At 31.0% G+C, this 15,078-nt stretch overlaps 1 protein-coding gene across 1 annotated transcript in view; it reads left to right on the plus strand.

Annotated features, from left to right (window-relative positions):
• The window catches only part of DPP10 (dipeptidyl peptidase like 10), a 119,956-nt gene that overhangs the window by 36,777 nt on the left and 68,101 nt on the right, over positions 1–15,078 (plus strand). Inside the window, exon 5 of the mRNA XM_022590656.3 lies at positions 3,853–3,960. Coding sequence (XP_022446364.3) covers positions 3,853–3,960 — 108 coding nt within the window. The remainder of the gene's footprint in view (positions 1–3,852; positions 3,961–15,078) is intronic.

Genomic DNA, 15,078 nt, shown 5'->3' on the forward strand with positions numbered 1-15,078 from the left:
CACCTCCTCAACCACACTAAACAAATCACATTCCCCAATAAAAGTTAAAGTCAAGTGTAATCTTTATGAAACACTCATACAGTTAGTTCTGTGACTTTTTTACTACATTCACAAGAGCAGGAAGGTTATTCATTTTTTGTTACCCATTAATACGAATGCTTAATATGGAGTCTGGTTATAAGAAGAGATCCATATATACTTGTTGAACAAATAAAGAAAAAGAGTAAGAAGGATTGTGAATAGGCTAAACCTTTGCTTGTTCAAAGTATAGGCATGTCTATCTATCTATCTATCTATCTATCTATCTATCTATCTATATTATCTATCTATCTATCATCCATCTATCATCTATCTATAGGTAACAATATGAACTATTTAATCTTAGTCAATGTACAAAATGAAATTGGGGAAAAAAAATCTTGTTTATTTAGCCAATAATGGACTCTTACAAAATTAAATTAGATACTTAAAATAAAAATCATTGAAAACAATAACATAATGGATATGGATTTATTCTAAACTGCCTGCGTTATTAAACCTATTTTGCTACCACTTTGATTGCTAGTGACATTCATAATAGTCTAACATACAACAACACAATGCATGCTCTTTTGGGATTATGTTATCTACATTTTAAGTCCCAAATTTATGAATATTTAATAGAAACTTTTTAAAATAAAGAAACCAGTTATCAATTATTCAATAAAAAATGCAGGGAGTAGTTTGTCATGGTTAACTTTTTCTCCAAAAGCTCTAAGGGAATTTCTGGAAATACTTAGAATTCAATGAAATTTAAAGGATGAGAATCTATAATGAGATGAAGCAAGTTTCCAAGAAAATTAGAAATTTAATGTAATACTCATATGCTTGTTTTCTGGATAGTGAGAAGAGCAGAGAGAAGTGGGCATGTTTGCTCTAGCTTTCAAGAGACTTATAGTTGGAATAACCAGTGTAAAAAACATTTGGCCAAGAGGTGGACTTTATTATCCTCAGCTCATTATCCTGTGTGCCATAAATACTGCCTTGTTTAAGGTCATAAATGTAGACAGTTAGACTGGCTCTACTTCTTTATTTGATTGCAGGAAAGGCTCTGCATAGAGCTGTATGTTTATAACTAGTTACATTTCAATGGTGAAAGTTTTTAAACCTAGCAATGTATCGGAGATTATAATTCCCATCTACTCTTTAAAATGAACTATTTCTAAGGTACCAGAATTGGAGGAACAGGGACTAACATAAAAAGCACATTGCTCAGATATCCCCATACCTAATTTATTCTTGGAGCAAAGCACAGGAGGAAAATGTTGAATAAGGGAGAAGCCAATAGTTTGGAGTAAATGTGGTGGATAAAGTGATATATGTAACAAATATTTTTGCCCATTGTACACATGCATTCATCTGTTCAATTATAAGAAGGTCACCTACTGTGTCCTAGGCAATAGAGCTAAAAAAGATAAAATTACAAACTTAGTTTAATTATTACTTGCCTAGTGAAGGAAGTCAACTATATAATAGAGTGTACTGAAAGCCATGATAGAGATGAATACAGAGTACTATTCAGAATCTCTGAGGAGAGATTTCCTAACTAGAAGAGACTCTCTAACTAAGGAAATTTGGAAATGGTTTCTCTTCTGAGTTTAAGTAAAAAATGAGTAAGATTTAGCACAAAAAGGACGACTGAAAGGTTAGGCCAGACAGAAGAAACCCCATGTGCAAAGGCAAAGAGAGAAGTATTCCACAGGGGCAAGAGATGGAACATAGTTGAACAATGTGATTCACTCAGTCAAGTGTCTTGTCAGTATTTATTATATGCCTTGTAATGCAATTTTCCCATCCTTGAATTGTATTACCTCAGAGTTTTAAATTTATTACACATATCATCTTATATTTTCATGAGTGTCCATGAAGTAGACAAGGAAAATAATATTTTTATGTTTCTATCATGGGATGTCATTACTAATAAAGCTAGAATCAGACTCGAGATTATTAAAATAGTTATTAATTTACATATTCATTCAATAAATGATTATTAAGTACAATTTATGTGACAGTCACTGTCCTGGGTGCTGGAGACGAAGCAGTGAAGAATGGAGCTTACATTCTAGAGGAATACCTCCTATCTCTCTATCTACCTACCTACCTATATGCACATATACACATATCCATTCGTGTACAAACAAATGTATGCATACATAAAATATGTATCGTATTAGGTGGTACGGAAAAAAGTAGACAGTAGGCAAAAGTGGGATGAGGGATTCAGATACAGTTGGATGACCTGGCTTTCCTGATCACACTTTATATGGGGTAATCAGGAAACACCTCACTGATAACAGATATAAGAAAGAGGTGAGATCAAGAAAGATCTTTTTGCAGCAACATGGATGGACCTAGAGATCGTCATACTGAGTGAAGTCAGAAAAAGACAAATATCACATAATATCGCTTGTACATGGAATCTAAAAAAAGTATACAAATGAACTTATTTACAAAACAGAAATAGAGTCACAGATGTAGAAAACGAACTTATGGTTTCCAGCGGGGGAAGGGAGAGGGATAAATTGGGAGATTAGAATTGACATATACACATTATATAAATAAATAACTAGTAAGGATCTAGTTTATAGCACAGGGAACTCCACTCAATACTCTGTAATGGCTTATATGGGAAAAGAATCTAAAAAAGTGGATATATGTATATGTATAACTGATTCAGTTTGCTGTACAGCAGAAAGTAACACAACATTGTAAATCAACTATACTCCAATAAAAATTTTTTTAAAAAGAAATAAGTTCCACGGAAAAAGAAAGGAAGGAAGGAGGGAGGGAGGGAAGGAGGGAGGAAGGAAAAGAGAGAGATATGAGAAAGAGCCAGGCAAAGGGTAAAAAAAAGTGCAAAGGCACTGGAGCAGGAAAATGCAGGAAGCAGGAGAAGGAAGGAAGAGGAGAGCAGGAAGAGAGTGGAGGGTCAGATCATCTAAAAATAGTTGTGAGCCATTCTGAAGACCTACTGAGGAAACCATACCAAAGCCTTTCTCTATACCATATGTATAATCACTCTCACTAATCTAAAAGAAAGAACTCGGTGTTTTGTTACATAGATCGATTTTCTTAATGTTTCCCCTGGAGCAAAAGAAAGCAATCTATATGTATATCATCCATCATTTAATTTTAAAAAACAATTGTATTGATTTAACATGCTACTAGAGTTTAATTAAAAAAATCATCAAATGGGCATCTGTGTTTGTGTGTTTGTGAAGGGGTGAGCAGTAAGGATGGGAAATTTGAATTAAATTATTTTCAATGGATTCCTTCCAATTTTGCAGGCTTTTCATTTTTGTATTTACAGTAAATTCATGTGTACATCATCAGAAATGTATCTTCAATAACTTGAGTTGTTGAGTAAAAGATTTCAGAAAAATGTATTAAATATTATATGTTAGAAAATTTTCTAAATTAAAAAAATGATTTTGATAAACTGGTGCAGATGTTAACATTTTCTTTATTTTTGAAAGATAAATTTCTAAACACAATCATATCATATGTGAAGATATGAAAGTTCTTTTCTGAACCAATTTAAAAAGTGTCTTCAGTCTAATTGTAAATCATTTCTATCCAGTATGCAAGAAACTTTCCCATCCATCTCATCACTCAAACACACACATATGCCCAATGCATCATTGCGTTCACTTTAAAACATACTGTTATACTTTTATTTTTTTAATAATTCGACAATTTGCCAAACTAAACTTAAATCAATTATTGGTCTATTCCATGCATGTATTAGCAATAGTTGGAAGTACAATTTTCAAATGCCCTTTTGAGATTGTTGCATGCGCTTCTATATTTTAGAATGAGGAGCCCGTGTTTTCTAGAGATGGCAGCAAATTCTTTATGACAGTTCCTGTTAAGCAAGGGGGCCGTGGAGAATATAACCACATAGCTATGTTCCTCATCCAGGTAAGTGCTGGCTTCTTTCTGTAGTTTGGTTTCATTCCATCATGTTCATGAAAGTCTTTTTCGTGTGGTATTCTGCACCTACAGTTAATACCTGTGAAGTCCAGCCATATATCCAACTCAGGGATGTTTTAGGAAGAGGATCCCCACCCTTAGCCATAAATTCAAGCTGTACACAAAACATTTTCAACACTCAATAAAATTTAGTGAGCTACACATGTGTGCTATGAGTTGAGGGCCTTGGGATATAGAATTTAATAAATGGAAAGTGCCCAACCCCTACTTTCCAAGACCTGAGGAAAATCGAGAGATGATTTTTCATTCAACAAATATATATCATCTATTTGGTACAAATAATATTTTCAGTGTGTTATAAAAGTTTTAAATACCTGAAGCAGTCTAAATGTCCATCAAAAATTGAATGGTTAGTAAGTTGTAGTATACCCACACAAGGAAATGCAGGGCAGATTTTAAAAACCAGGATAAAATAGATTTCTTATGTGTTGTCAAAGATAAAATCTGTGTTATGTTTTTATGGACCTTTTGATAAAAAAAGGATAAAAGGTTATTTTTCCTCTACATTTCAAATGAATGTTAACCAGTTTTATACAGTTTTATCTAATTATAAAAAGAATCAGTGAATTCACAATAAGTAGTTTAAATATGGCAAGTTTAATGAGTCAATTTGAATCTAATTGACAATAAAAATATTCATGAGAAATAAAGTTTCCTTCAAAATCAAATAAACAGTCTCGTCTCACAGGTAAATGTTAATTTATAAAGATAAAACATTGTGGATAAATTGGAATCTTTCTTGAGAGTGTTATAAACAAACTAGCCAAGAATCAATTTCATACTTACTAAGTATAGAATAAATATGAATGTGGTAAAAGATCCCTATGCAACCTGACTACTTTTATGTTCTTAGAACCTTCAAGTCTTGTGCATATTCTCCAATTTTTACCATTATCCATATATGGATGTTATACTTACTAAGTAAGTATAGAATAAATATGAATGTGGTAAAAGATCCCTAAGCAACCTGACTACTTTTATGTTCTTAGAACCTTCAAGTCTTGTGCATATTCTCCAATTTTTACCATTATCCATATATGTATATTTTACCATATCCATATATTTACATTGGGCAGCTCAGTACCTTGAATTTTTTAAATCTGTGTCATAGCTTAAGAGGCAACCCTTGTCCAAGATCTGTACTATTAAAGTAATTGTCATGATTTTAACTTTAATTTTAATCAAAGCTGAAATAAATAATTTGACTATACATAATCTCCACAATAGCAATGTAGATTAATTTTCATAGTATATTATTAAATTGGAAAAATAAGTTATAGACTAATATATAATGTGATCTCATTTATGTTTTAAATAAATGAAAGCATTTATATATGAATAAAAATTTTTGGTAATTCTGTACTCAACTATTAAATGATTATATCAGACAGGTGATATTAAGGGAACATATTTTGGTTTTTATGTGAACTGGAGAAAGCTTCACCAGCAAATTGCTTTACCTGATTAACTTTTGCTAGCTAATTATAAACTTTGTTATCATAAATACTGGGGAAATATTTCCGCCAAAAGAATAAATAAAACTTTCCAAATCTCACAATTGACTGTGGTGACATCTTATTGCATTTTTAAATATCAGTATTTATATTCAAGAAGCTGTATAAAAACCCAGGTAGTCAAAATTACTTACAAATTGTGACTATTTATAAGATATAGTGAAAGGTAGAGAAAGATGTATAATACATCTATCTATATATATATGTATAATTCTGAGATTATCTATTCAACAAAATAAGAACAGAAATGTTGTCTTTTAAAAAGTGTGGGGTTGGCAGAGCAGAGGTAGGAGATGAAGATGTTGGCATGTAGAAATTGAGATATTTATGCACATAACAAAAGTTTCTTTACAAGCCTTGGGAAGAAATACCTTCTGTCTCCCAATCAAACCAGTCTGAAATGCAGTCTAATTCATTATTTCTGAAATGTTCAGAAGAACAACTTCATAGAGCAGATGTGTTTACTTTGTTCCTCTTCCATATGGAGATTATAGCAAAGCTTCCATTGAAGTAGAAAATGTTTTGATCTATTCTGGCTACAGTTCAGAGAATTTGTGGTTTGCCTCACTGATAAATAAACATGACTGCATGATTATTTACAGATATTTTGGCAATGTGGCTAAAATTAACTTACTTTGTTAATGAATCAGAGGTCAGTGCTTAGGTAAATACAATTTATTCTTAAGTTTGTACATACACACAATTTTGAACCTCTTTGCCTCAATTTTTAAATACCTAACAAAAAAGCTCTTTTATGATTTTTTTATGATTACCGTATTGAGATATATATATATATATATATATATATATATATATACACTATAAAAATTTGTAAAATTCTAAACTGAGTAAACTAAACAAAAGATTATATAAAATCAGGGACTTCCCTGGTGGTTGTAGCCAAAAAGTAAGAAGAAGAAAAAAGAGTATATAAAATCAAACATAATCTCATCACCCCAGACTTGCACACTGCAAATCAATTGTTGTATATATTTCCAATTTCTTTTTACATTAAAAATATATCACTTTTTCTTAAAGTGTGCAGTCAAAGCATATATATTGATTTGTAACATTTAAAGAGTAATTTCTGAGCATTTTCTCACATCATTTAATTGCATTCTTAATATTTCATATTATTTGTAAATGTGATTTTAATAGCTATTCAACATCCTGTCTAGTAAATATATTATACTGTTTTAAATGAATTCATTTTCATCATCATATTTATTTCTAGTTTTGATACCAAAAATGATCCAGAGATAAATGTTCTTACCACAAATATATATTTCTAGATGTCAAAAGTTACCTAGGCAAAGCATATGTGTACATATATGTATTTGTTTAGGTTTTGATATGGAATGTGAAACTGGCCCTCCAAAAACGGTGTACTAATTTACCGTCTAAACAGCAGTGCATAGCACCAGTGATGACTTTTTACCCCCTCTTCCTTCCCTTGATACACCAGAGGACTCCACCTAAATTGATGTGCCCAGGGAGTGAGAAATGACAGGAACAGAGAGCTTGGCAGCCGTCAGGAAGACCACCTTTGCAGTACTTGATGCTTAGCTATATTAGAGAGCTTCCCCATTGACTGCAAATATATTCATCTGTTTGATGTATCTTACTAAATGAAATTAGTAAATTTTTGCAAACATTTTTCTCTCTTACACAATCAGCAGGTAAACAAAAAACATTAATTAGAGACCAGGCTACAAAATTAGTGTTTCAGGATATTTTCAATATATAGATTGATGGTTGGCCTTACAAATATTTTAGTCGTTTTTTCCCCCTCATTTACAAGACTTATGCTTGTTAAAATAATTCCAAAAAATAAAAAATAGGAAAAAATTGTGTGTTCCTCCAGTCTACTTTTAAACATGATTATAATTTTATGTTAAGTACAGTATTTTATCCTATTTGAATTTAAATTTTAAAGTATAATTTTCCCATAGTGCTAAACAATTTTGAAATGCAATTCTTTTGAATATTAATATTTAGTTGACTGGATGTACATAGTTAACCATTTTTGTTCAATGTTTAATTTAGTGGCAATTTACTGCAACTATAGATGTCACTATACATAAAGATTATTTTTATTATGAATTATTTCTTTAGCTGTGGTTAACAGAACTGGAATTCCTGAATCAAAAGTAAAATATTTCTAAACCCATATATATTTATATATATATATATTTCCAGATACTTTCTATATGAATATGTGAAAGCAAAATTTATGAGTACGGTTTATCTACTTTTATATATTCCATTAAAGATAATAATAAAAATAAAAACTGGCTCTTCCAAAAATCTTTATAGCTAAAATAAATTTCCTTCTGAGTAGAGTGTGAAGTATGCAGTATTGATATCAGTTTACGTAGTTTCTGAATCAAACGATGCAAACCTTTTTTTACAGCAGACCACTTCAGATCACTTCACATATTTCCCTCTCCCCTTTTCCCCCATAGAATTCTTTATGTAGACTTCTAACTCCTGAATTCCCATATTTGGAACCATAATATCCTATATCTTACAATGTAAGTTGCAGTCAAGAGAAAGTTTTTTGTCAAATACATGGCCGCCCTTTTCCCCTCTAATATGGGATAAGCAGAGTTTCAGTCATGTTAAGTTGTTCAGATTTATAAGCATAAGCAATTGCCCTGTTATCTTCCAAAACTGTGTTAAATGAAAATTTATATATATGGGTGAATTCATTCACTTTTTCTATCCAGCAATACAAAGTTTTGCTTATGAGAGCTGATGATTTCACTTGGAACAATTTTAAATGCCATTATTCATTACAAATACTGTAGAAAATAGCATGCCCCCAATCCACAATTCTGTCACCCAATCAACCCAGTACAATTTTTTCATTACATTTCACTGCTGTATCTGATTAGGACATTGTCTGAAAACAATTAGTTCACCTCACATGATGAATAGACAGTAAATTAAAGCATTGCTATTTTTAAGCACTGCAATATTTCCATTATTTAGAATCTGTAAAAGTTAAACAGAATTTACTGTAAGAAATTTGAATGAACAGTGTATAATCAGGTGAAAAGCACATGCATCATTAAACTTTTACTGATACCAATATGTTTCCAACTTATAAACAGATACATAAAATTCATATTGAACTTGCTGAGTAAGATAAAATCTCTGCCAATCCAAGGAGAGGTGCCTGAGGTCTAATGTCCCAAATAAAAACACTTTATTTCCTAGATTTTCAGCTCTTTTGAAAATGAATGAAATTACTAGTTTTATTGCTGCCCTTATAAAATTAAAAGTGAAATATGAGTTCAATTTAAAGTATATTGCCATGTTGCCCTTGTCAAAATTCCACAATGGCTTCATATTCATAATCAGTGTTTCTCTTCTACTAAGTGAATATAATGGAGATCATGGTGGCACAGAAAGAAAGAATTATTTCTGTGAAGTAAAATGATTATCCTTTCCTGCTTTGTTAAATTACCTTTCCTGTGATTATATTTCTGCTGAAGGTGGATGGAAAATTAATTGAGGTACAGACTAGTCAAGTCCCTTGATATTTATTTTGAATTTACTGTATAGTCAGCTACCATATTCTGATTGGTATTGGAACTATTTACCTAGAGTCCAGATCAAACGTAATATGCTATTATTAGAAAATAGCTTACAAGTCTTATAACTATGTAACTATACAAGATAGTCTATGCTATTACATGTAAAATGGAATGAAACTTATTCCCCAGCCCAGAGTTGCCCTGGTAGATATAAAGCAAGCAGAGAAATTACAGATGTTTGAAGTAAAGTCCAAAGGTTGTGAGGTTGTTATCATGGCTTCCAACAAGAGATCTTTTACTTCTACACTTAGAAACATATTTTGATCCGAGATGCATCATTGGATGTGTAATTTTTATTTTCTGTACGCTGTGTTCAAACATTTTTCAAAGCATTGGATTTTTGCTCATGATCACTTTTAATGTGGCCACTCTTCCATCCTTAAAACACACACACACACACACACACCCCAAAATTATCTGAAAAACAGAGAAAATATAAGCAATCTAGAAATCTGTGAACAAAATGCATCTCCAGATATGTACAAATATTGATCAAAGTTTCTTTACTTTTTAATGTTTTGAGATTTTGTTCATCTTGAAATTAGATGCACTAAAACCTGAGATCTTAGTCCTGTCCTTGGTCCATTCAAAACAGGATCTGAAAATGAGTAAGTAGGACTATCTACTGGGTTGTTGTCTTGTGGGAATTTGGCAATAAAATATATGACTTCAGAACTCCATTCCAGCCTTCAGGCTGTGCCTGTCTCAAATCTCAGAACTTTGGTTTCATCTTTGCATTTATACTTTTATTCAGCAAGTACTTGTAAAGTGCCAGAATGCATCAGACAGCATATGAAGAATTTAAAATAAAGAAGTCACATGCTTGTTGTTGACCTTGAGCAGCTAGAAGTCTAGAGAGCTCCCTTTAAGAATAAGGAATAGATGGTTTAGAAAGATGCTGAAATACAGATGTGTACCAATAAGTCACTTATTGTTTTTTTGAAGGAAGATTCTAATACTACATATACATTATGGAATGACCTTTTAGTTTCTGCTTCCAGTAGTATAAGAAAGTAGATATTTAATAAAACTCTCCCACATCAAAAATCCTAGATTCTAGATATATTTATACCAAAAATGCATCTGAACTATTATTTAGCTGATAGATTACACTCTCGGAAAACAATGCAATTGAATTAGAAGTGAATAACAACAATTATAACTTTTAAAAAGCGATATGTTTGAAAATAAAATATAATTTTTACATTTTTCATGGGTTAAATTACATATATCTATTATTTGTTATTTTATAATATAATTATACTATATGTATACATATATATTCAAATGTAGAAGAAGGACATGAGAAACTCAATAGTAGAATTTAATGAAATAGAAAGTAAAGATAAAATAAAGGGGTTTAGCCAAATAAACAGTTGGTTTTTTGAAAAAAAATAATTCACACTAGAATGTATAACAAACTTAATTTAAAAAGAGGACAAGCCCCCAAAGTATAAATAATAGAAAGAAGGCATAACTGCAAATTTTAAAATATTTTTTTAAATGCTATGTATAGCCGATGTCAACAAATTTGAAAGCTTGAGTAAAATAGATAAATTCTAGAAAAAAGAAATACCAGGTCTGATTTAAGAAACAGACAACCTGAATTGTCCCATAATATTGAGGTAATGGAATCAGTGTCTTAAAATGTATTCAAATCAGGCACAGGAAGTTTTTTAAAGGTGGATTCTACCAAATATTCAAAAGCTTTAGAAATTTAAAAATAAAGAACTTCTTTAAGCTGACAAAGGCATTAATCAAAAGCTTAGATAATATAACATAATCTATAGTGGAAAATTAGTACATTTCTTTTAAAAATAAGCATTGAGAAAATGAATCAGAATGAAGTAACTTGAATATGCACAAAACCAAAGATGACAGTTTTTAAAAATTACCACCCAAGAAAGTAAAACAAGAAAAAAAACTTGATAGAGAGAGGCATCTCTTAGAATATTGTCGGTAAAAGAAAAGGTGAAAACTAGTGGTAGAAATTAAGAACTCTACAGAAAAAAAATATTATCCACTCCTAATGGTGTCTCATTAGGGTGCTTCTAGGGATACTAGTTCTTAGGGAACTGTTAATAGCACTCCTTAGAAACACTGCTCCTTTAGAATTCAAGGGAGTCACCTAATCCTTCACCATTCTTAAGCATCTATATCCTGGAAAATCCAAGATACTTATAAAGAGCAAAATATGGTTGGCAATAGATTTACAAAATTACTATATAAGGAAAACAGAAAGTAGAATAAAATTTTTCCAATACATAAAGACACTTTTCCTGAAGAAAAACAATGATGAGGCAGAAGAATTCTATAAAACAATACTCCAAAAAGAATGACTATTATTATCAAAAAGAATGAATTATTATCATTAAATAAGCATATGTAGACATAAAATTATCAAGTGAGAAATTCAAAACCTAGAAAAGGCCTCATAAAGTAGAAATAAAGTTGTAAACCAAAAAGTGACAGATTTCAGGAAGGAAATGGCAAAGATAATACAAAATAATAACAGAAATAATTAATTGAAAGATGACCACTGGTAAATAGATATTTCTGAAAATATACTAATGGATAGCAAGAAGACCCATAAAAACAGCCAATAGAAAGAAATAAAGTAGAAGGGATCTGATTTAAGTTAGGTAAGACAAGGAAATAAGATCCACCTGATATTTAATTGGCATTTTTTTGTGTGTGTGTGGTATGCGGGCCTCTCACTGTTGTGGCCTCTCCCGTTGCAGAGCATAGGCTCCAGACACGCAGGCTCAGTGGCCATGGCTCATGGGCCTAGCCGCTCCACGGCATGTGAGATCTTCCTGGACGGGGGCACAAACCCGTGTCCCCTGCATCGGCAGGCAGACTCTCAACCACTGCGCCACCAGGGAAGCCCCTTAATTGGCATTTTTATAGAAGATAAGCAAAACATTGGAAGAGAGGTAACATTTAAACCCATAATCCAATGACAAACCAGAACAACAAAAAAATGTTCTAGAAACACAGAGTATCTTTGGAGGGGGGTGGTGGTGGAAAAATATTATTAAAGGTATTAATATAAAGATGACATGTAAAGTTAAAATAAAACCTAACACTGGATTTCAAAACACTAAACAGACTACAAAAAGACTGCCTACAAAAAACTCATTAAACATAATATTCAAAATAAATGTATAAAATATGATAGAGTTTTTAGAAGGGTATCAGTCATACCAATAAATGTAAATTGGCCTAACTTATGTCCTAAAATTTTAAAAATATTTTTTTAATTGGCTCATGAAACAGAATCCAGTTCAATATTTTATGCAAAATATACATCTTAAACAAAATGATTCAGAAAGGCTAAAATCCTGATAACAAATAAGAAGAGCTGCTTTCATGTTCCAAAGCATTAAGACCACCAAAAGAAGATGCTTTATAATGTTCAAGGCCACAAAGCACAAGGAAGATATAATAGTCAATTGTCTGTATCTATGCCCCAGATAGATGGCTACCTTTATAAAACAGAAATGCCAGAAACTACTTAATATGTGGAAACCTTATTGTACCATTCATTCTCAGTTCAAACTGATTCAAGTGGACAAAAAATTAAGTAAGGTTATAGATATAGCATATATAATGTGTGTATTTATGTTTGAACACATCTAAACAAGAGATATTATATATCTGTTTCAAATGTATGTGGAACTTTGTCAAAAGTTGAACATTCATCAGGTCATCCATCTAAAAAGCTCAGTAAGTTCTACAAATTAGAAATTAAATAAAAGCGTGCTATAATCACAAAGTAATACGCCTAGAAATCAATAATATATTTTAACAGGTTTTCCAACTAAGTAATTTTTAAAGTAAATCTAATTAAACAATTTACTGGAGAATTCAAGTCAAAATTCCAAAATTTATAAAATAATAATAAGAAAAAGAATGGCAACACTTTATATCAAAATAAGTTGTCAGAATAAAAATCATAACTTAACAAACATAAAAATGAAAATGGAAGAATGAAATAAGTTGAATTTCCAACTTAAATAGAAAATTTTCAGCAAAATGCAGCAAAAATTAGAAAAGTGGGAATAATTAAATTTGAAGCAGAAATGAAGTAGTTTATAAATAGAAAAAGGTAGAACTAATAAGTGAAAAAATAATGTTTACCCTTTGAAAATGTGTGCACACACACACACACACACACACACACACACACACGAGACAAGACACATGCTCAGCCAATCAAAGAAAAAGAGGGAGAAAGCAAACTGGTATAAAATTAGAAATGGCTAATGGGAAATAAACAAAGGGTCATTTGAATAAATCGTAAGAGACTATTTTGCAGAACTCTATGTCAATTCGTTTGAAAATTTAGATGAAATGAAAAATTTCATGAAGAAATACACTTCGAACTGTCCCCAGAAGAGAGGCAGAGCTTAACTGATTAATGACGTAGAAGAAGCAGAATGTTATCAAAGAACTACACCACAAGTGAGAACCAGGCCCACATGATTTCATAAAAGAATCTTATTAGACTTTCAAAGGCAATGCCAATAAAATTTAAATTGTCTATAGAATAGGTTTTCCTTGTAGTTGCCTTTTACAAAATTTAATACCAATTTCTGGTTAATATACATACACATATACATATACATACACATATACATATATATATATATATATATATATATATATATATGAATTGGGGATAATTTCTTAAAGTGATAAAACATGTATACCTCAGCCCAAAAGCCAATCTCATGTCATTCCCATCAAGGTCAGGAGCAAGGGAGGATGCACACTATCTCCACTATTATGTAAAATGATTTTGGAGGTATTAGTTAATGAGACAAGAATAAACAACCAGCTGTAAGATTTGGAAAAAGCATTTAGTGAGACAGCAGGATAGATATTTAGCGTACAGAAATCAATAGCTTTCATATTTGCAAACAATAGTCAATTAGAAGGTATAATGGAAGAGAGAGGCCTTTAGACAATAGCAGCAAAATATAAAATACTTAGTAACAAATATGAAAATGAAATTATATGAAATGTACAAAACCCATATGAGGACAACATTGAAACATTCTGGAAAGACATAAAGTAGACTTGAACAAATGGAAAAATATCTATGTTCTTCTAAAAAATAACTGAAGATCATAAGATCAGTATTAATTATAAAATTAATAGTCTCCCAATAAGATATTCCAGTAAGTTTTTATTTGCTTGAACTAGATATGCTTATTTTTAAGCTTCTTTGGGAAAATAAAAATGTAGTATTATCTAGGGAAATCCTAAAAATAAGAACAATGAGTGGGTGTGAGTCCTAAATAATATGGATATTAAAAAAAATCTATAACTAAAATGTGTGGTATTGGGACGTGACTTAACAGAGATAAATGTATAGTATAGACAGTACAAAAATAGACTCAGGTACATATGGAAATTTAATATATAATAAAGGTGGCATTTCAAACCACTGAAAAAATTAAGTTTTTATAAAATCATTTTAGGAAAACTCAATATCCCTTAGGAAAAAGATAAAAGTAATTCCAGACTACCACCCTAACTCTAAAATGACAAAGCTCTAACTTTAAAAATTAAATCTTACCTGTAATAGGAGAAAACATCAGTAAATTCTTTGTAACCTTAGTTTGAAGAAAGCCTTTAAACTATGCATCATCACTTAGAAGTAATATAAGAATATGTTGGTAAACTTGATTTTATAAAGAACAGAAAAAAAATTGGGGAAAAATGCTATCATAACCAATGTCAACACAAAATGACAAACCAGGAGAATATATTTGCAGCATATACCTCACATAAATGGATATAAAGACACAAAGAGCTCTTAAAAAATAAATAAGACCAGAATACAAAGAAATCTGATCGAATAGATAACAGAGACAAACATTAGCAGAGAGTTAGATAAAACAATTATGCAAATGGATTAT

Source organism: Delphinapterus leucas, chromosome 8 (assembly GCF_059928025.1).
Source record: "Delphinapterus leucas isolate spDelLeu-1000000601 "Yukka" chromosome 8, BTC_Dleu_Yukka2, whole genome shotgun sequence".
In the NCBI taxonomy this organism is placed as follows: domain Eukaryota; kingdom Metazoa; phylum Chordata; class Mammalia; order Artiodactyla; family Monodontidae; genus Delphinapterus; species Delphinapterus leucas.